This window comes from Linepithema humile, chromosome 6 (genome assembly GCF_040581485.1).
Source record: "Linepithema humile isolate Giens D197 chromosome 6, Lhum_UNIL_v1.0, whole genome shotgun sequence".
NCBI lineage: Eukaryota > Metazoa > Arthropoda > Insecta > Hymenoptera > Formicidae > Linepithema > Linepithema humile.
Window position 1 is genome coordinate 4,694,498 of NC_090133.1, and position 18,698 is coordinate 4,713,195.

Below are 18,698 nucleotides of genomic sequence, written 5' to 3' on the forward strand. Positions count from 1 at the left end.
ACTTTTCGAAACGCTCGTTATCGCTTACAACAGCCGACAGCCTGACATATGTACGTCCCGTACATATTGAACCCTGCTAGTACCGCCAATAGTATAATTAGTCTTGCTTATTCTAATCTAATAGAATCGCTGTTTTTCCATGGCCGCATATTGCAAGTTTGCCAAACGCCTTGATAGGCACGACGTGTATTCTGGTGGCCCTCAATATCGGATACAAGATATCTGTCATTTCGCAAGCATTTTACAATTTGATACGGTCCCTTAAATTTCGGTAACAATTTTTTCAAAGCTCCAACTGTACTCTCAAAGTTCGTTATCGTAACTAAGTCCCCTTTTTTATACACACGCGCTGCCTTTCGTTTTTTATTTATTAACATTTCATTGCGTTTCTGCGCTGACTCCGTTTTTTCCGCTACCTTACTTCTAATAAGATTTAAATTTCGATCCTACGTTCTTAACTCAGTCTGCATGTACATTGCAACTTCGTCTTTAACTTTTCCTCGCTATAGTATTCCAAACAAAACTCTACTCGGTATATCTCCTATGCTCTTATTAAAAGTATTATTTAATGCATATTCTACATCCGTCAATATCTGATACCAATATTTCCCACTTTCGTTTTCCACGAGCTTAGCTAACATAGGTGTAAGAGTCCTATTAATTCGTCCAACCTGTCCATTTGCCTGAGGCGATCCCGTCGCTATTAGAATGTGTTTTATTCCGTTTTCTTTAACAAAATTATTAAATTCGTGTGATGTAAATGACGTACCTCTGTCAGAAATTATGATTTCTGGTCGGCTATAATTTGCGAAATAATCCTCTAAACATCGCTTTGCTTCGTTCGTAGAAGTATTTTTCGTCGCGTATAATTTTACATATTTAGTGAACGCATCTACAATTAGAAATACGTATTGCTTAATTAATCACTTCTTGTCCACCGGGCCATAAAAATCGATATGTATTGTGTGGAATGGTACACTTCCTTTAGGAATACTATGCAGATAACCCTCACGTCGACCCGATAAGGGAGAAAATGCGATACATTTCAGGCAATTTCGTATGTAAGATTCTACCTTTTGACGTAGACCCGGAAACCAATAATTATACATAATAGACATTGACAGTTTTCTCTACGCCTAAATGACCTAATTCATCGTGATATTTGTGTAATACATTACTCTCCATATTTGCGGGTACATAAAATAGAATTTGTCCGTCTTTTTTCTGATATATTATGCCGTTTCGAATTTCGAGTCTTCCGACTTTTCTAATTTATTTTTTAATTCGCGAATCAATACGTCTTGACCCTGGGCGACGACCAAATTATATTCTAACGGGTTGTCTTCGATAGTCAAAATATTAGTCGATCGATTAACAAGGGAACGTTCACAAGTGTCCCCTCTCGATTTGATTCTTCTTGAAATATGTTGTAAAACGTACAATTTGAGGAGACACGTATTTTTTTATAGCGGCCTTAACTCAAATTTAAGAGGTAAAACACCCTTTTGAAAAAAAACGGGTTTTTTCTTTGTATGTAACTATCGCCAAAACCGTAGGAGATACAAAAAAATGTTTCAAATAGAAGTTGTATGGCTTGTAATAGGCTTTATAACTGTGTAGTTGGATTTTCAAAAAATGTAATTTTTTTTAATTTACCTCCACCCCTTGTTATTATTTTTTTGAATTTCAAAATTTTTTTAATGACAAAAGTTGTAGCATTTTTTACGCTGAATTCAACCATATATGATTTTATTATGTTCCGAAATCGAATCTTTTAAAAATGAATCATCAGTATCGCACTATATGCGTCGCGCTGCATGACGCATCGCTTATACCGCACTTGTGTTGCGCAATAGTTGTTAAATAAATATAAAAATAACATGTTATCACATATTTGAGGAAGAAAAGTTAACTAAAATTGTTGCTAAAGCATCACTTCCACATTACACCTTTATAGATAATCGCTGCATTTCGTGCGTAGCGCGTTGTCATATACAAGTTTGCTATCAGCGCATATTACACTTTGAAGTTTCGCTTGTAGTGACCACGGGAAAATAATTTATGAAACGAAAACAGTGAATGAATCAATCTATTCAACATATATCCACCCTGACTCTACCCTCTTGGCCCGACTTGACTTGACTTGACGTGTCAACGATTTTTTCCCCGACCGCATCCTGTGGACAGACGAAGCCACTTTCACACCGAACGGCATATTTAACAGTCATAACTTCTTGTTATGGCAAGAAGAAAATCCGCACGCCGTTCGGCAGTACGCATTTCAATATCGCTGGTCGATAAATGTATGGGCAGGAATAATAGCGGACCGAATCGTAAGTATAATAAATTTATTTATTATTAGTAAAAAATAAGGAATTTTCTTTTGCAACTTTAACAAATCATTCTCTTTCGGTGATTTTCAGATTGGCCCCTTTTTTCTCCCGCCGCGTCTGAATGGAGAAATTTACGCAAATTTTCTCCAAAATGAGTTACTAATGCTCCTCGTGGATGTTCCTCTCCGCGTACGAGCAGAGCTCATTTTTCAACACGACGAAGCTCCTGCGCATTTCTCACGTCAGGTACGTAAATTTTTAAACGCGTATTATCCAAACAGATGGATGGGTCAAGGTGGCCCAATCATTTGGCCGGCGCGATCGCTAGATCTTAATGTACTCGATTATTTTGTTTGGAGACATATCAAACATTTAGTCGAGTACAGGCATGATGGTACAAAAACTAAAGTACGAGAAGCAATTCTTCCAGCTTTCAATACCATCACTCCGGAAATGGCATATCGCGCGACAAGCAATATTACTCGAAGGGCCGAACTCTGTTTACGAGAACGAGGAAGGCACTTCGAACAATTTTTACATTAAATTATGAGAGTGGATTAGACCTATTGGGGATACCACTTTAAAAAAAATGCGCCGTGTTATCTACCGCAAGGTGGTGTGGAAATGATAGCATAATAATATTTGCTATAAGATTTATTTTTATTTATTATTTATTTATCATTATTAATTACTTATTATTTATTTATTATTATTTTTTATTATTAATTATTAATTAATTATCATTAATTATTTTATTTCTTTTGATAACGAAAAGAATGCGGAACAGTTTCAGCGCTACGCGCCGCTTGTATGTTGCTATGTTTAAAGCGTTCCTCTCACCGCTTCGTCGCGCGCCAAGTAACCAAATAACAGTGAGTTAAATAACAGCTGTACTGCCACGGGTCTCTTCTCGCCGCGCGCTTAGACTCGTGCGAATTGGCCGATCTTATATAATTAATTTAAAATTAATTATTGCGAAACTCGCAAAACGATAGAGAACTTTTCTACTCGATTTAACCCGCTCTACCTGCACCCGAGAGGTGATTCAGCAATTGTCGGATACCCTGTATATATGTGTGTATATTTTGCAATGTGCTTTCTCTCTATAAAAAAATATTTTCAATATAATTTATAAAGTTATTTTTTTAAGTGTTTGCGTGGAGATATACACTTCAAATATATTCAATGCATTTAAAAATAAAAATAGCAAAAAAATACAGATTAAGAGAAAAATTTAACTCACCATCGATATCTTCTAAACCCATTAATTCAATAGATTTGCAAATGCCTGCTTTTAAGATGCTATAATTTATTGAGTTTTCAGTAACTCCTGGGAATAAGTCTGACACAATTCCTGGAAAAAAAGGAAATAGGTTTGACATAATTTCTGGAGTGTCTATTATTATGGATACTCGTTAATTAGATTGGACATTTTCTTCTATTGATGTCCGTGAAAAAAGTATAAATACAAGAAAATTCGTTTATCGAACAGAAAATAAAACAATTAAAAAAACCAGTGAACGAATAATTTACAAGCAAAAACTTCAAAAACAGAAATATACTTTCAGCGACACTTGTAAAGTACAGATATAAATCTAAAAATAAGATGCATTGAAAGCATAAAAAATAAGTTGTTTTATTTTATATTCAGAAAGAATATTACTTAGTTATAAAATATGATACATATCTCTCAAAGGTTAAAGATATTTTACACAGTATGAATGTTTTGCATATTTTATATATTCTAAAATGATTTTATATTTCCAAGATGAAAGTCAACTCACCATTAAACAACTTTAAATCATTCTTCAAAAACTTGGGAACATTTACGTCTTTCAAAGCACGCAGACAAATTTGTTTCTCTTGAAGTTTCCTCTGCTCTTTCTTCAATTTGCCAGCAGCAGTAATAACAGCTTTCATCGTACGCATACCAAAGTCATAATGATCCTATCATATTACGTTTCAGATGTAATTAGTTGGAATTACAAAACAAATTAGTTTTAGCACATAATTAATCGATGTACATACGTTTTAACACATTTGGCAAAAAAATATATTAATTACATTCAGTTAATGCTTGCTATTAATTGAATTAGTTATTTATTTAATCATTTAATGATTACTTTTAAAACTTTTTAAAAAAATTATTTCAATATTTAGCTTGATGAGTTATCAACTAAATATACTTTCTATTATTATAATCAAATTGTGTAATGTAATTTTAATTTGTTTACGTTATATTGCATGTTTTATGCTTCCTTAATTTTTTTTAATACACATAAATACATATATTAATTTACATATTTATTATTCACATTGTTATTGTGTGCATTAATAATGTACACAAACAATAATTAATTCTAATAACTTGCTAAAACGTATATTTCTTATGTAATCTTTAAAAGAGGAGAAAACAAAAAGAAATGAAAGGAAAATAAAGATACTTGTGTACTTAGTAGCTCTGAACTCAATTTGAAAGTTGTCGTGATTTTTCTAGCAAGATTTCCGGCATCCGCAAATCCGTACGAAAACAATAATATTTCAGCGATCAAAGTATATTCCGGGATCACCATAGCCATGGGTCGGAAAAGTGCCTTCAAGTTACCAGGTAATTCTTTTATTTCACCGGAATAACCAGGATTTATAGTGATGAATGTAGCACAGGACGGTTTCAAGACAAGCTCAACTCCTTCAAAAAGAAATCTACGAGTTTATGAATTTTACATGTAAAATTAAATGGAAAAATTATCGAGATAAATATGCATAACATTGTTATATTTTTGAAAATTAATAATTTCTATTTTTAAATATAAACATTATTTTATACAATTCTAATTGTCATCTTCGTAAAATATTACGATACTTACGATTATTATCTCGATTTTCATACATTACTGTAGCATGTAACTTTATAGCTTTTGAGATAACGTATAAAAAAATTTATCATTACAAACTGCAGATAATGAATATAAATAATAAGAAGAGAAATGTTTTTATAATTGCGTTGAAAAACTAGATTCGCGCGATAATAAATAAAATTTAAATCATAATGATAATGTTACTATATATTGTTTTTTAGTTTGCACAGAATTATTATTATTATATGTAGTGCATTATTATACGTATACAAATTGTTCGATGTATTAATACATAATAGAATAAATAAAGCAGAGAAAAATTGATAAAAAGATATCACTATCTGATAAATTATAATTCATTTTGCAAGCAAATTTTTAAAATTGCATTATTCATGATATCTCTATTATCATAAGTAGCTATTTGATAAAGGAAATAATTGATATTATATTATCGATTGGCTATAATCCAATGTCAAACCACTTAGATATCAATATTAAATAAATCCAGAAGTAAACAATAAATAAATTTTTTCCTAAAGAAATATTGTTGTGTCAAAATACTACTAGTTTTTATTCAATTTAAAACCATTTCACTGTCATTTCCTGAACTGTTCCAAACCATTCTATGTACATGGAATATTTAGGTCACAATTTACTTACGCTTTTGCTTGCGCCTGTTGTGCTTTTTGAATCGTTATGATTTGCTGTGCTACGACGGACAAAACTTCGATATCGATCCGATTAAATCCAACAAAACATACCCACGCACCAGTGCTAGAAATGTTATAAAGTTATATAAACTTAAACTTACAATGAATTGTCAAACGTAAATGTCAACGTAAATAGCGTCAAAAATAGCCAGCCGATGTAAAATATTCGCGTCTTACCTGGCAAGAGCCTTGAAGAATTTACCCATAGACCTGAAGTCCAGTTGGTTGGAACAATTAAAAACCACACACTGAATCGCAAAAGCTTTTGCGAGGTCCTTTGTAGTCTCCGTTTTACCGGTGCCAGTCGGACCGGTCAATGCAGCGCCGAATTTCAAATGCAAAGCACTGGTAAGCGTGAGGAAGCAGCGATTGGTCAATGGTGTAATTACTAACCTTCCGCTGTTACCTAAATATTCGTATCTGTAAGATACATAGAAAATATTATATAATAATTACCTTAGTTACATAGTTTGTTAAAAAGAGATGTCATATTTCTATCAAAACGAAAATTACAGAACAGCAAAAGAACTACAGCAAAAGAACTACAAAAGTGGCTTGAAAATATTAGGTAATGAGAAAGTAATGAATTATTAATTTTAAAAGCCTTTGTAAAAGCCAGTCGCAACAAGCATACAGAACGATCATTATAAAAGCGTCACAGGTAGAAGATATTGCATTAGTTACGTTCTTGCAACATTTAATTAAACGTGCTTTACGCGGTAAAATGTGTTTAATCTGTAAATTTGTAGGTTGTTAATTTTATAATTATAATAAAATAAAAAATTTTAATAGATAAAGAACATTAAATTTAACTAAAATAAAAAATAAAAATTATAATAATAATAATTATGTATAATAATCATATAAAATTATATATATAATTAATTATATTTAAAAAATCGATAAATGGCTGCACGGTTTTAAAGCGATAAATAAGCGCAAAATAGTTACAAAATAAGATTATAAGATTAAATTTGCTTGCGATACTCTTGTTAGAGTGAAATTCTACGAGCAAAATTCTCGTTTTCTTATATTCTGCGATGAAGAGAACCTAAGGTGAAAGGATGCTTAATAAAAATTTGCATGTCGACAGAACTTCAATATAGCTAATACAATTTTAAAAGCAAGAGCTAGTGCTTGATCTAACAGTAAAATACTATATTCTAACAAGCTCCTGAGAGAGTTTTCTGCGATGCTTATATTATTACCTAAATTTATCTCTAAAGACTGCGATTCCATTAAAGAATATAATTAAATGTAGCTTCGTGAAATTACCGAGCAGATGTTATCGCAAAAGAAAGTCCCTTCGATCTTTTGTAAAAAGTCAATAAATAATTTCGAGTAAATATGTACATACATAATTTCAGAAAGCTTAAAATCTGCCTCGTTAGAGTAATGAAAGATTTTTAATTAGAGTATATTATCGATTATATAAATATCTCTTATTTGATTTACTTGGAAAAACAACAAATTTAACAAAATTTAATTTTCATAAATTCTGAAAATAATAAACGGTGAATTTAATAATGCTGCTTTGAAGCTTTTCAATATAAAATTAAATTCTCTTATATCCAATTCATGATTAAATTATGAAATATCAATAAAGTTATCGGAAATGTGAGTTCACAATAAATTTTATAATGTCAAATATTAATTATCGAGTATCAACTTACTCGTATGAAAATTCTGCGTTTATTGCGCGAATCTTTAAGTCCTTATTGTCGACCCAATAGTATCGTAATTGAGAAATCCATTCGAAATCGTTGACACTTGTTACCTTTTCTTGGATTAAATTATACACAACATCTCTGGCATAAACCTCAATTGTAATCACAGTCTCTAGCAACAGTCTTTGTAACTCAGTTTGTTGACTGCGTATTAATTTTTGCAATGTCTCGAGCTGCAAAATGTTATGTAAACGAACGTATCACACATATCCGTACACACATTATTTTCGAGTTTATTAGTTATGCATTTTATTTACTTAAAAAAACAATAATGTTGAATTTTCTTTGATATGTAAGAAAAATGAAAATGTACTTTTACATACAAGCTCATTTTTTCATTTCACGGAAAAATATTACATTCAAGGAAAGATTTTGATTTAATGCTTATTAAATGCAAATAATGCAAAATGCAGATTTTCAAAAAGTGAGCTTGTTTTTGCTTTGAGTTTGCCTTTTTTTATCACAACAAATTAATTATGTGAAAGAAATACCGTGTAAGTAAAGAAAATTTGCTTTATAAACCTATCATATAAAAAAATGTACTTATATTAAGAAAAAAACGCAAGAAAAAGATATAACTTTTTTTCAACAGAATACTTAATTATATTATATTAACTTTATCATAACTGTATTATCATAATTTTTGAATTTCTAAGACAGAAGCAAAATATAATGTAATCAAAAATTAAAAATTCAAAAAAAAAAAAAAAAATAAATAAATGTATACACGAATTAAATAAAAACGTTTGATTTGATTTTACGAGACAGCGAGTCATCATTTCTTACATACATGTAGCAGTATTAAACTGTAATAATCAGACAGAGTGTCGCTCCTAATGCCATCCTCCACACGAGCGGTCCAATATGTTTGACTTCCGCACAGGACTACCTGGCCCGGCCACATATACACCCACTCCTGCCGCGGTATCGATTCGACAACTTCGAGAGTCTCACCGATCATCTTTCGCAAAGTAGTGCGCATTACGTCTTCGATCTGTCTTAGCCAATTCTCAACATTTCCGTCGGGATAGATCGGCGACCATAATGCAACTTCTTCGTACTCATTAGAGTACATTCTCGTGATCCTGAGATCATCTTCGAACCTCAATTGCCTGATATTCTCGAAACACTTCTTTAGATGCGGTTGTATTGCTTGAACGTGTTTCGACTGACCGATAATTTCGAGCAGTTCTCCATCGCTCAAGAAGAAGAAGCGTGGGAAGATCATTCGCTTAGTCTGCAGATAATCGGATAAGCCTTTCTGTACGGTTTCCAGGATCAACAGACATTCCTTCAGTCTCTCTAACAAAGTCTTGTCTGCGCACGTTATGATTATCTGTATTAAGTAAAATACGATAATGTTTCCAGAATTATTATATAGATATATATTCATTTATTCATATTTAGTGTATGTTTTTATAATATATAAATTATAATATAAATATATAAAACTTTTAAAAATGTACTAAAAAAAACTTAACAAGCTGCTGAGCAAATCCTACTGCAAACAATTTTTTTATATATAATTTTCAATATACTAGCCAAAAAATATATATAAATAAATTCAATCTAATAAGCATTAAATATTTATAGTTAGTTATTAATGTTATTAACATTAATTAGTTACTTCTTTAAAGTTAAACTTTTTATATCAAAATTAATAGAAACAAAAATTGTAAAAATTGATCTACATAAAATCTATATAAAATCTATATTTTAGTTTGAAAAATATTTTTAAATCTGTGATAAATTTAGTTACGTAACATGAATGTGTCAAATGTATTTTTCAAACATTAATTCCAATTGATGTTTTATTTAGAATGTTCATTGCTTCAACAGATCAGCAAATGGAGAAATGTAAATCACGCGAAGCGTGATATTAAATAATGAAATTTATGCTTCATACGTATGGGCAATCGCACGCATTTTTCATGATTTGCCTCCAGCTTTCCTGCATCATATTGAATTTCCGCGTTTCCACGAGTAGCTGCAGATTAATATCTTCGAATGAGAATATTGGTTCTAAATATGTCCAACGCCTGTTTCACAGTTTTTAACAATGTATACGATCAATACGAGTTTATATTTCACACAAATGGCAAGGGAAGTTTGCGTTATATTTGTTACCTTTGTACTTCCAACCATAATGCGAATGACTGCTGAATTAATCGCAATTTCGTTTCCCACTCATCGATTTGGTTTTCAAAAGCAGCTTTGCAAGGATTTAAACTAATTATCTGCGTATTGAATATATCATCATCTAAGAGAGTAGTGATTTCGTCGGGAATCTTCATTATATACATGTCTGCATATAAATGCATATTAAGAGGCATTATTAAATCAGATTTGTTATATAATACGCTAATTTTAATATTTTACATAGTTTAAAAATATCTTTGTAAAACAATAAATATTTGATTATTTAATTATATTACAATTTGAAATATACAATTTTAACTTAAACTTATTATTCATTTAAAATAATCTTGAGAATTATTAAGGTATAATAATATAATAAATTTGTCTTTCTCTATAGAAACAACAAGTAAAATAAATAAAATAAGAAAGATATCTAATATCATAAATTTTTAATTGATTAAAATATATTTTTTTATAATTTATTATATTAAAAGAACATATATTTCTGATTTAAATAAAAAATAAAATAATTGTAAAATTTATTATATTAAAGTTTATTAATATTCTATACTTAAAAATAAACAGAAAAAAGATCGTCTTTGCATACCCGTATTTTTATAAGGATGAATATCCATTGTGATTGTTTTCCACTTATCCGTCATTTTATTCAATGTACTTTCTACCAAGTATTCTTTCGTCGCGACGTCCGCGACACTCTTCACAATTTCCTCAAATTTCATTATACCGAGAATAAGTAAACTCTTAAAAGTTAAATGTGGTGTAAGTGTCATTTGTATGTCAGTTTGCTTAAAAAGTTTTTCGAAGTGCCGCGTCCTCATTCCTGGATTTCGCAGAGCCTGCATAATGCCAACGTAGGGTTTAAATGCCTCAATTTGATCTCGTACAGTGAGTGCTATAGCCGCCACCTCTATGAATCGCAAAAGAAAATATCGGTTATCATTTATGACAAATCAGTTTGCCTATGATTTGCAATTCATACATGACGCGTTTGAAACTCAAAGAATCCTAAACAAAGTATCGACCTACTTGGATTCTCTTCAAATACTATTATGCAATGCGAGATAGCTCTGTGCATTTCACCAATCATGTCTTCTACTTGATTCACATCGACATTCATCAGAGGATTCTCCAGCCACACCTCTTGCCATTTCAAAAAATCTACATTTGGAAATATATAAAATTTGCAAATATTTAATTTAAACTTACTATTCATTTAAAATAATCTTGAGAATTATTAAAGTATAATAATAAAATAAAAATAATCGTTTAAATAGATTAATAATATGGAAACTACGTTGGAACTTAAAATTTCGTAAAATAGAACAAAAGTAAAATAGAATAATAATGATAAAAATGGAATAGTAATAGAATAGTACAAAAAATAATTAAAAATGTAAAAATTCTGATAAGAAAGTTCTTAAATGTCATAAGAATAAAAAAAATTTACATTTGCTTTTATCATAATTTGAAGCATTACATTACTGTCTAAAAGAAGTTTCACGGAGGCGTAAATTTAATTATGACGACATTATGCGTGAATTTCAACAAGGAAATTCTCCAAAACTTTGTAATTCATCTGCGCTTCTAATTACCGGATGCGATAATCCATAAAATCTGATACGGTTCGTATTCCTCCATTAATTTACTTAATTGCTCGAATGGCACTACACCCATCCCGAACAATTTCTGCCGTTTGTTCAACAATAAACTCGATTCCTGGCATTCTTTCATTATCTTCCAAATCCTCTTTACCTCCACAGCTATCTCGTGTACTTTACTGATATCTGTTTGCAATGCTACATTTGTAACATTTCCCACGAGCGCACTGATTCTCTCCGATAGCAGAATTTCATCCTGCACTTGTAGCTTGTGGAATTTTTCATATTCGCTGGTAAAACGTTTCGCAACTTCTTCCATCTGTACATAATACATAAAAGGTGATCGTGGATATATTAGATGTATTATAGATTGAATCAGTGATGCGATGTTTCCTGCTGGGCTCTCGGGTCGCGAGCCCGGTGGAAAGGAAACATCGCATTACTGGATTGAATAATAAAAAAAAAATGAAAAAAATCCATCTATACATAATACATAAAAAAACTTTTTTTATTTATAAAATTTCCAATAAAGCAATAAATAATGAAATTCATTAATAGCTAAACAGAAAAAGACGAATAAAAAAGTTATATCATATATTTTTTGTGTTCTATTACTTTATTTCTAATAAATATTTAAAGATGTTAACATTTTATATTTATAAAAAACCCGATAAATTTATTTAGCAGTATTCCCTAAATTATTATATATTTATATGTCTTTACATGGCAACAATTGGCGATTCTTACATATAATTGTATTTGGCATGGAAAACCAATGGCTTGCCACTTGGCTTCGAAATCCTGATCAGACAGATACCACCAGAAATAATCGAGGACATCATATTCGTACTTTAACTTCTGCACTATATCATTCAGAGCTTTCACCGTCAACGGTATAGTCTTTACCCAATCCTGCTCTTCCAGCAGATGCTCGATATTACGTGACGTTGCCTTTAACCTTGTTCTAATTCGCATGTAATCAGTCAGAACGACGTCGATTCGTGCCCTTAAGCTTTCTGTAAACATAATAAGCAACTGCGTGCAACAGCTCTGTCGCTTCTGTACCAAAAATTTCCTTAGAGGTTGAACATTCACGCGGAAAGGTCCAATAACGATGTCCTTCGGCAGCGAAAATTCGAGGATCGATTTCATCTTAAGATGAAAGGATATTTCATTTTTTATCTCTGCGGCAGTGTGACCTGCACTTTTAAAATCCCTGGAAAAATGGAAAAGGTGAAGGATATTCCGTATTTTATATTCGTATTTTTGCTTTCTAGTTATTTGTTTTTCGAACATTTGATTAAATGGTTATCTGACATTGCCCGAAGCGATCTGAACTTACTCCACATATTTTTCGATATTCAATTTGTAAATTTCTAAATACTGTTGATATTCTCTCGCGTATGCCTGTAAGGGTATTATGGACTTTCGATAAACAGTTCTCAAGCGATTACGGACTTCGCAAACGTGTTCCTCCATTAAGTCGACCGAGCTGAGATACAAATCTTCGGGAAACTTTAGCAAGGTTAGCAAGAAAGGGTGAACTTGTCTAATTTGATGGCATTGGCTTAAGATATTGTCCAACAAAGTTACGATAACTTCCTAAAAATCAATCAAAGTATTATACATAATATAAAAGTCATGTTTATTTCTTGAACACATATTTACAACAAAATCAATTTATCGAATTATTACTATCACAAATAGATTTTTAAAAGAATGTGTTCCAGTTTTTAAACATTGTTTAATTATTGCAAATAATTTGCGAACAACTAATCTAATTCGTCAATTAACATAGAGAGAAAAATAATGGTTCATACCTCAAATGATTCTAAATCCGTTAAGTAATAGGCACTTTTATCATTCATTGCGATATCGATATTAAATATTGGATTTCCTAAAGGCTCAAATTGGGTATTAACGAGATCGTCTCCCCACACAAAATTTTTATTTACGTTTAGTATACAAAGCGCCGGAGTTTCCAGTACTTCTAAATACAGGGCAATCGATTTCTCAACGAGATTCCGGAGGGCATTCTGTAACAACAAATATAACAACGCCACACGACCGAAAATAAAATATTAGTTGCGAAACTTTAAATCTTTATTAATTTTACATAAATTGATGTAGATTAGAGAGAAAATAAATATATAGAATATAATTTATATGCTATAGAGTGAAATATTATATGCAATAAATTATAGATAAATAATTTAATGTAATATTAAAATTAATATCTTTTTTACCTAGGCAATTGTATTTTATAAATACATATATATTTTATTCTTTTATTTACAATTTTGTTTAAAAATCAAATATCGAATAAACCTTAAAGTAGTCTTCTATTTTCTATTTTTTATTTATTTTTTATTTATTTATTAAATTCTTTCATATTTTTTTAATCCATATTCTCTATTTTTATTTTCCCTTATATAAACTTTGAATAAACTTACTAACAATTTAAAATAATCACACAATTTTTTATGCATTTTTATTATGAATATTAATAATAAAAACTGAAACAATTACAATATAAAATGCAATCAAACTATGACTATTACCTGCATTTGATATACAATGAGATCCATGAATCGTTTTAATTTCGATGCATTGTATACATCATAATTTTTCTGTTCGAGATCAAACCAACCATCTTTTTTCATATCCCTTAAGCGCAGTCGAACTAACTGAGTAATCCTCTCTAACCACGTTATTTTCAAATATTTTATTACCGCGCCTGCCTCTTGATACTGTTGCGATTCAAATTCCGACAAAGGCATTGATTTTCCGTAATTCGAAACAAAAAGTTTCATATTTGATACGTGAATACTTTCAACGACTACACACTGCATCGCTTCATACACTTCCGGGAAAACGTATAAAACCATCGAATAGAAAATATTTTTGGTGTCCTATGAACAACTTTTAATTAAAACGAAAATTCACGTAAAACATGAATATACATAAAAATCATTTCTTTTTTAATACCGTAAAGTCTTTCATTCCTATGTGAGTCTTTCCCATTTCTGATACTTTCATTTCATAAACATCGTTAATTTCTTCCAGCGTAATAAAGTTATATATTTCCGGTTCTTTCGCCATGAGAGATCTCCACATAAGATCACACATAGTACGACGATACTCCAAAACGATTTCATCTATTAACTAAATGTCATATTTAAAAAATAATATATTTAAAAAAATAAGTAATAAATGATTATATATACCTACCCCAGAAAGATGTTTAGATTCACATTTCATAGAACCTTGTCGGGTGACCGAGAGAATTATATCTTCCTGTTGCATTTCATGGAGCGTCGGCATACCTTCTACTAGCATGCAGTCCAAATAAAACTGGTATCTACGTACAATTATATAATTAAAATATTACAAGAATGTTACAATCCAGAAACGTAAAGTGTCTATATGTCAGAATTTTATAGCGACTAGTATTTCAGTAAAAAAATAATTATAAATGTAAAAAATATTTGTTTGAAATTTATTTGTTTTTATTATTTTTTACTATATTCTTTACTATAGCCATTACTTTTCTCAGAAATACATAAATGAATACCGACAAAATTATATTTATTACGCGAAATAGAAAGCTGAAAAGTTAACAAAATGTTCTTGTATTTTTATGAAACGTTTTTATAAATACATTAATAAATATTTAATTAAAACGTTAAACAGTTATAAAGGTATCTCTGTATCTGTGTTACATAAAATAATTGGATAAAGAACATGAAAAGCAAAACAAAAAAAACGTGACAGAACTTTCCCTTTATTATTTTTTCTCATTAAAAAAATCCAATGATTATAAAAAAATCTTTTCTTAATATTTTAATGTTATTTAAAATTTCCTGTGTTTGAGTTAAAAAATATAAGTTTTTCGTATTTTTAGCATAAATTTTAATGTTGCATACTTTTATTGTAACATAAAATGTAAAAAATATAAAATCTGTATATATTGTGCATATATTAAAGAAATATTTTCATATTTTTCGACATAAGTAACTTGAATTAATTTAAAAATTGGAAAATATAAGAAATATTTTATAAAAGTTAAACAATGTATTAAATACCGAATAAAATTAATTTTTCCAAGATTTTTAACATTAAATTTTATAATCTCTAAAGAAAAATTTAATTTTATATTAAAATTTGCATCAAACCATTCATTAAACACATTTATCGAATATTTGAATTAACCTAATATTGGTTTCAGCAATTCGTCTTAATTTGACTGCAGCAGCCACCCTTTGGGCAAATTTTTTGAGATCTTCTCCTAAAAAGCGAACGTATATTCTGGGCAGAAGGAATTTTCGTTTATGACTGTCCAGGATGATAACGGTCCAAACTTTTCTTTCGTTATCATAATCCATAACGGCGGCATTAAACCAGCCAAACAAATTACTCAGCAATTTATCATCTTGATTAAAGTGGGAAATCCGTTTCCTGCGTATAATCTTTTCCACGAATACCGTGGCTGGTAACGAATGACGAACACCATCGATAATACCCAGATTTAGCCATTCATCTGGAGTCCTGTCGCGAATCACAGATTATTACAATAATCACATCACAGAGTCTATAAAGTATATTTGTCATAAAGTGTTAATATTTTAATGTTTAAGTAACCAATAACATATTTTTAACACGTCTTTTTATTCATATAAATTTTACGTGTAAATTTTTATTTTTACTCTAGCAATAAATTATATTTATTAAATATATTTAAATTAATTTTATAAAGAAATTTTTTATTTTTAATGCTAGGATTATTAATTATTTATTAAAAAGGAAACTTTATTTAACGTAGTATTTAATCGATTGCTTTAATAGCTTATATTTTTGTTACTATGTACCCAAATTTCATGCTCTGGTGCAAAACTGTGCTTCTGAAAATTACCTAGAAACGCGAAATTGAGTTTGAGCAAGCTCTTCTCAATCCTGCGCTATTAAACTACCTTAATATACTTTATGTATCATTATATTATTTAATATATTTTATACTATTATATTATTAAAGCAGAGCAAACTCATGTTTGTTATAAATTGTCGTCTTTCAAAGAAAACCTCTGTTACAAATTATGCAATGTTTCTTTTAAAAATGTTATACAATAATATTATATTTATGTACTACACTATACTTTTTAATCATGAAATTTTTATCAGTATATTTGCTAATCTTTGCTATTATTATATCTTGTCATCATAATATTCTACTTATACGAAAATGTAGACACAAATTTATCTGATAAATTCTCTAAAGTTTATGGAAGCTCAAGCTTACAAAGCAGCTTTAGTTTCCCAAGAGTATAAACACCATTATCACATATTGTATCATATTTCTCACCTACAGTCGTATTCTTCATTGTCAAACACTTCTAACGGTAAGTAACTTGTCTTAGAGTATAAGTCGTATTTCTCTGTATAAGAAAGTAATGGACGAATTTTCTTGGGCGGCAATATATCGTACAATTTGACACCTTCTGTTTCTAAAGCATTTTCTATTTTAAGATCCTTATATGTCTTTCTTGTCATCTCCATATTTTTCTCGATGTATTTTGTTCGCACTTTTGGTGAACATGTTTTCGCTGAAAAACTCTGCATTTATAAGAAAATAAAAATTTATTAAAAATTGTAGATATCACATGTACTATTAAAAATTTGATAATATGATGAAGAATTTATGTGCAGTTTATTATGGAGGAATGGAAATGGAAAATATCGATGAAATTGTACTTTTTATTATTATAAAAGGTCTGATTGATTCAACAGTAGCGCATTTCTGCAACATGATACATTTTAATAAACAATAATAAAACAAATAAAATAATAAAACAAATTAATTATTAAATCAACGAAAAAAACATGTAATTCTTTTCATATAAAAATATTTGCATACGATAGATTTATCGGCAGGAAAATTCATCCATCGTTCAGCTGCATCAGTTTTTGTATTTTGTATTTCAATGTCAGTCACAGGCGAACTATGCTGTCCCGTAAAAGTTTGCTGCTCAAGGATGGATTTTTTCACTGAAGCAGTAGATGGAAGAGCAACTTTTCCTGTCTCTGCGCAATTCATCAGATTATTTATTATTAATTATTAATTAACACATTATATAATCAGATTATTTTCAATTTCTATTCCATCAGAAAAATAATAACTATGAAAGTCTTACCTTTAATAATTTCTGAAAAATAACTCTTTTCAAGAGGCTGAAAATCTTCGATATTTTTACTATCCATTTTAAATTACTTATAACGAATATGCAAACTGTAATCTAATTCAATTAGATTCGTTTTTCTAACTATTAATTCTAATTATTATTTTGACGTGCAATGTTTTATACATTCTCATATCATAAAAGTGAAACTCGTTCTGAATGAAGTTTACTACATATTTCTGACGATTTTGTACAATTTTCTATTAAATTATAAACATAAAAAGATCAAGTACGAAAAATTAATTTCCTTACCTTAAAAAGGGCATGTTGTTTACTTTTAAGGCCTCTTTAAGTTGTCATCTCGACGGTTTTCGATCGGTTATCACAGAGATTATTGTGTTTGACAGTTTGTATTTTAACAAGCTATTTAAAGTGTTGAAAGGAAAGAAAGGAAAGGAGAGAAAAAAAAGGCGCGCATGTATGGCCTAATTTGTATTAAATTATAAATATAAAAAGATGAAGCACAAGAAATAAAAACGAAGAAAAAATATCCCCAGCTCCAAAGTATAGTATAAAAGAAATTTTTAAAATATCTGTCAATTAAAATATATGTATGAACATTTTGAAATCCTTTCAAAGAATTAACTGTTCAAAAATAGGGTAAATATAATTAGCCCGAATTAGCCAGATATTTCACAGTGTATCAGTTTTATAATCAATATAAGCGATACTTCTTTGATATATAAATTTATTTTACATACTTTACATAAAAATATTTAAAAAATTAATTTAGAAGTTAATTTTTCAAAAATTTTAATAAATTAATACTCTTTTACGTTTTACAAACATCAAGCTATTAACGTTCTGATTATATTTGTCATGCATTGTTAAATCACTGGATAATTGCCACTTGGGAGAAAATAATGTGACAATAGAAAGCAATTCCATTCATCGTGCCTGCTAAAATGCACGAACAAGCATATACAAATCTTATACACAAATTTAAATATCAAGAGATATTTATTAAATTAAAATTTTCAATATTAAGTAATTTTTTTTACGCGTATAATATATACACACATAAAATGAATTAATTGAGAGACAAATCGCCTTACATACTATCTGCGCACTGTATGCGT

At 29.6% G+C, this 18,698-nt stretch overlaps 1 protein-coding gene across 1 annotated transcript in view; it reads right to left on the reverse strand.

Annotated features, from left to right (window-relative positions):
• The window catches only part of LOC105676984 (dynein axonemal heavy chain 1-like), a 106,699-nt gene extending 88,539 nt beyond the window's left edge, over nt 1-18,160 (reverse strand). Inside the window, exons 1-22 of the mRNA XM_067356925.1 lie at nt 17,575-18,160; nt 17,298-17,464; nt 16,746-16,996; nt 15,599-15,934; nt 14,618-14,747; nt 14,360-14,551; nt 13,948-14,298; nt 13,207-13,422; nt 12,729-12,988; nt 12,134-12,602; nt 11,381-11,705; nt 10,815-10,946; nt 10,375-10,695; nt 9,756-9,933; nt 9,535-9,667; nt 8,419-8,964; nt 7,575-7,801; nt 6,079-6,321; nt 5,852-5,965; nt 4,778-5,036; nt 4,118-4,280; nt 3,577-3,687 (exon numbers count right to left, since the gene is read on the reverse strand). Coding sequence (XP_067213026.1) covers nt 3,577-3,687; nt 4,118-4,280; nt 4,778-5,036; nt 5,852-5,965; nt 6,079-6,321; nt 7,575-7,801; nt 8,419-8,964; nt 9,535-9,667; nt 9,756-9,933; nt 10,375-10,695; nt 10,815-10,946; nt 11,381-11,705; nt 12,134-12,602; nt 12,729-12,988; nt 13,207-13,422; nt 13,948-14,298; nt 14,360-14,551; nt 14,618-14,747; nt 15,599-15,934; nt 16,746-16,996; nt 17,298-17,464; nt 17,575-17,641 — 5,191 coding nt within the window. The 5' untranslated portion in view covers nt 17,642-18,160. The remainder of the gene's footprint in view (nt 1-3,576; nt 3,688-4,117; nt 4,281-4,777; nt 5,037-5,851; nt 5,966-6,078; nt 6,322-7,574; nt 7,802-8,418; nt 8,965-9,534; nt 9,668-9,755; nt 9,934-10,374; nt 10,696-10,814; nt 10,947-11,380; nt 11,706-12,133; nt 12,603-12,728; nt 12,989-13,206; nt 13,423-13,947; nt 14,299-14,359; nt 14,552-14,617; nt 14,748-15,598; nt 15,935-16,745; nt 16,997-17,297; nt 17,465-17,574) is intronic.
• Between the last annotated feature and the right edge of the window lie 538 nt (nt 18,161-18,698).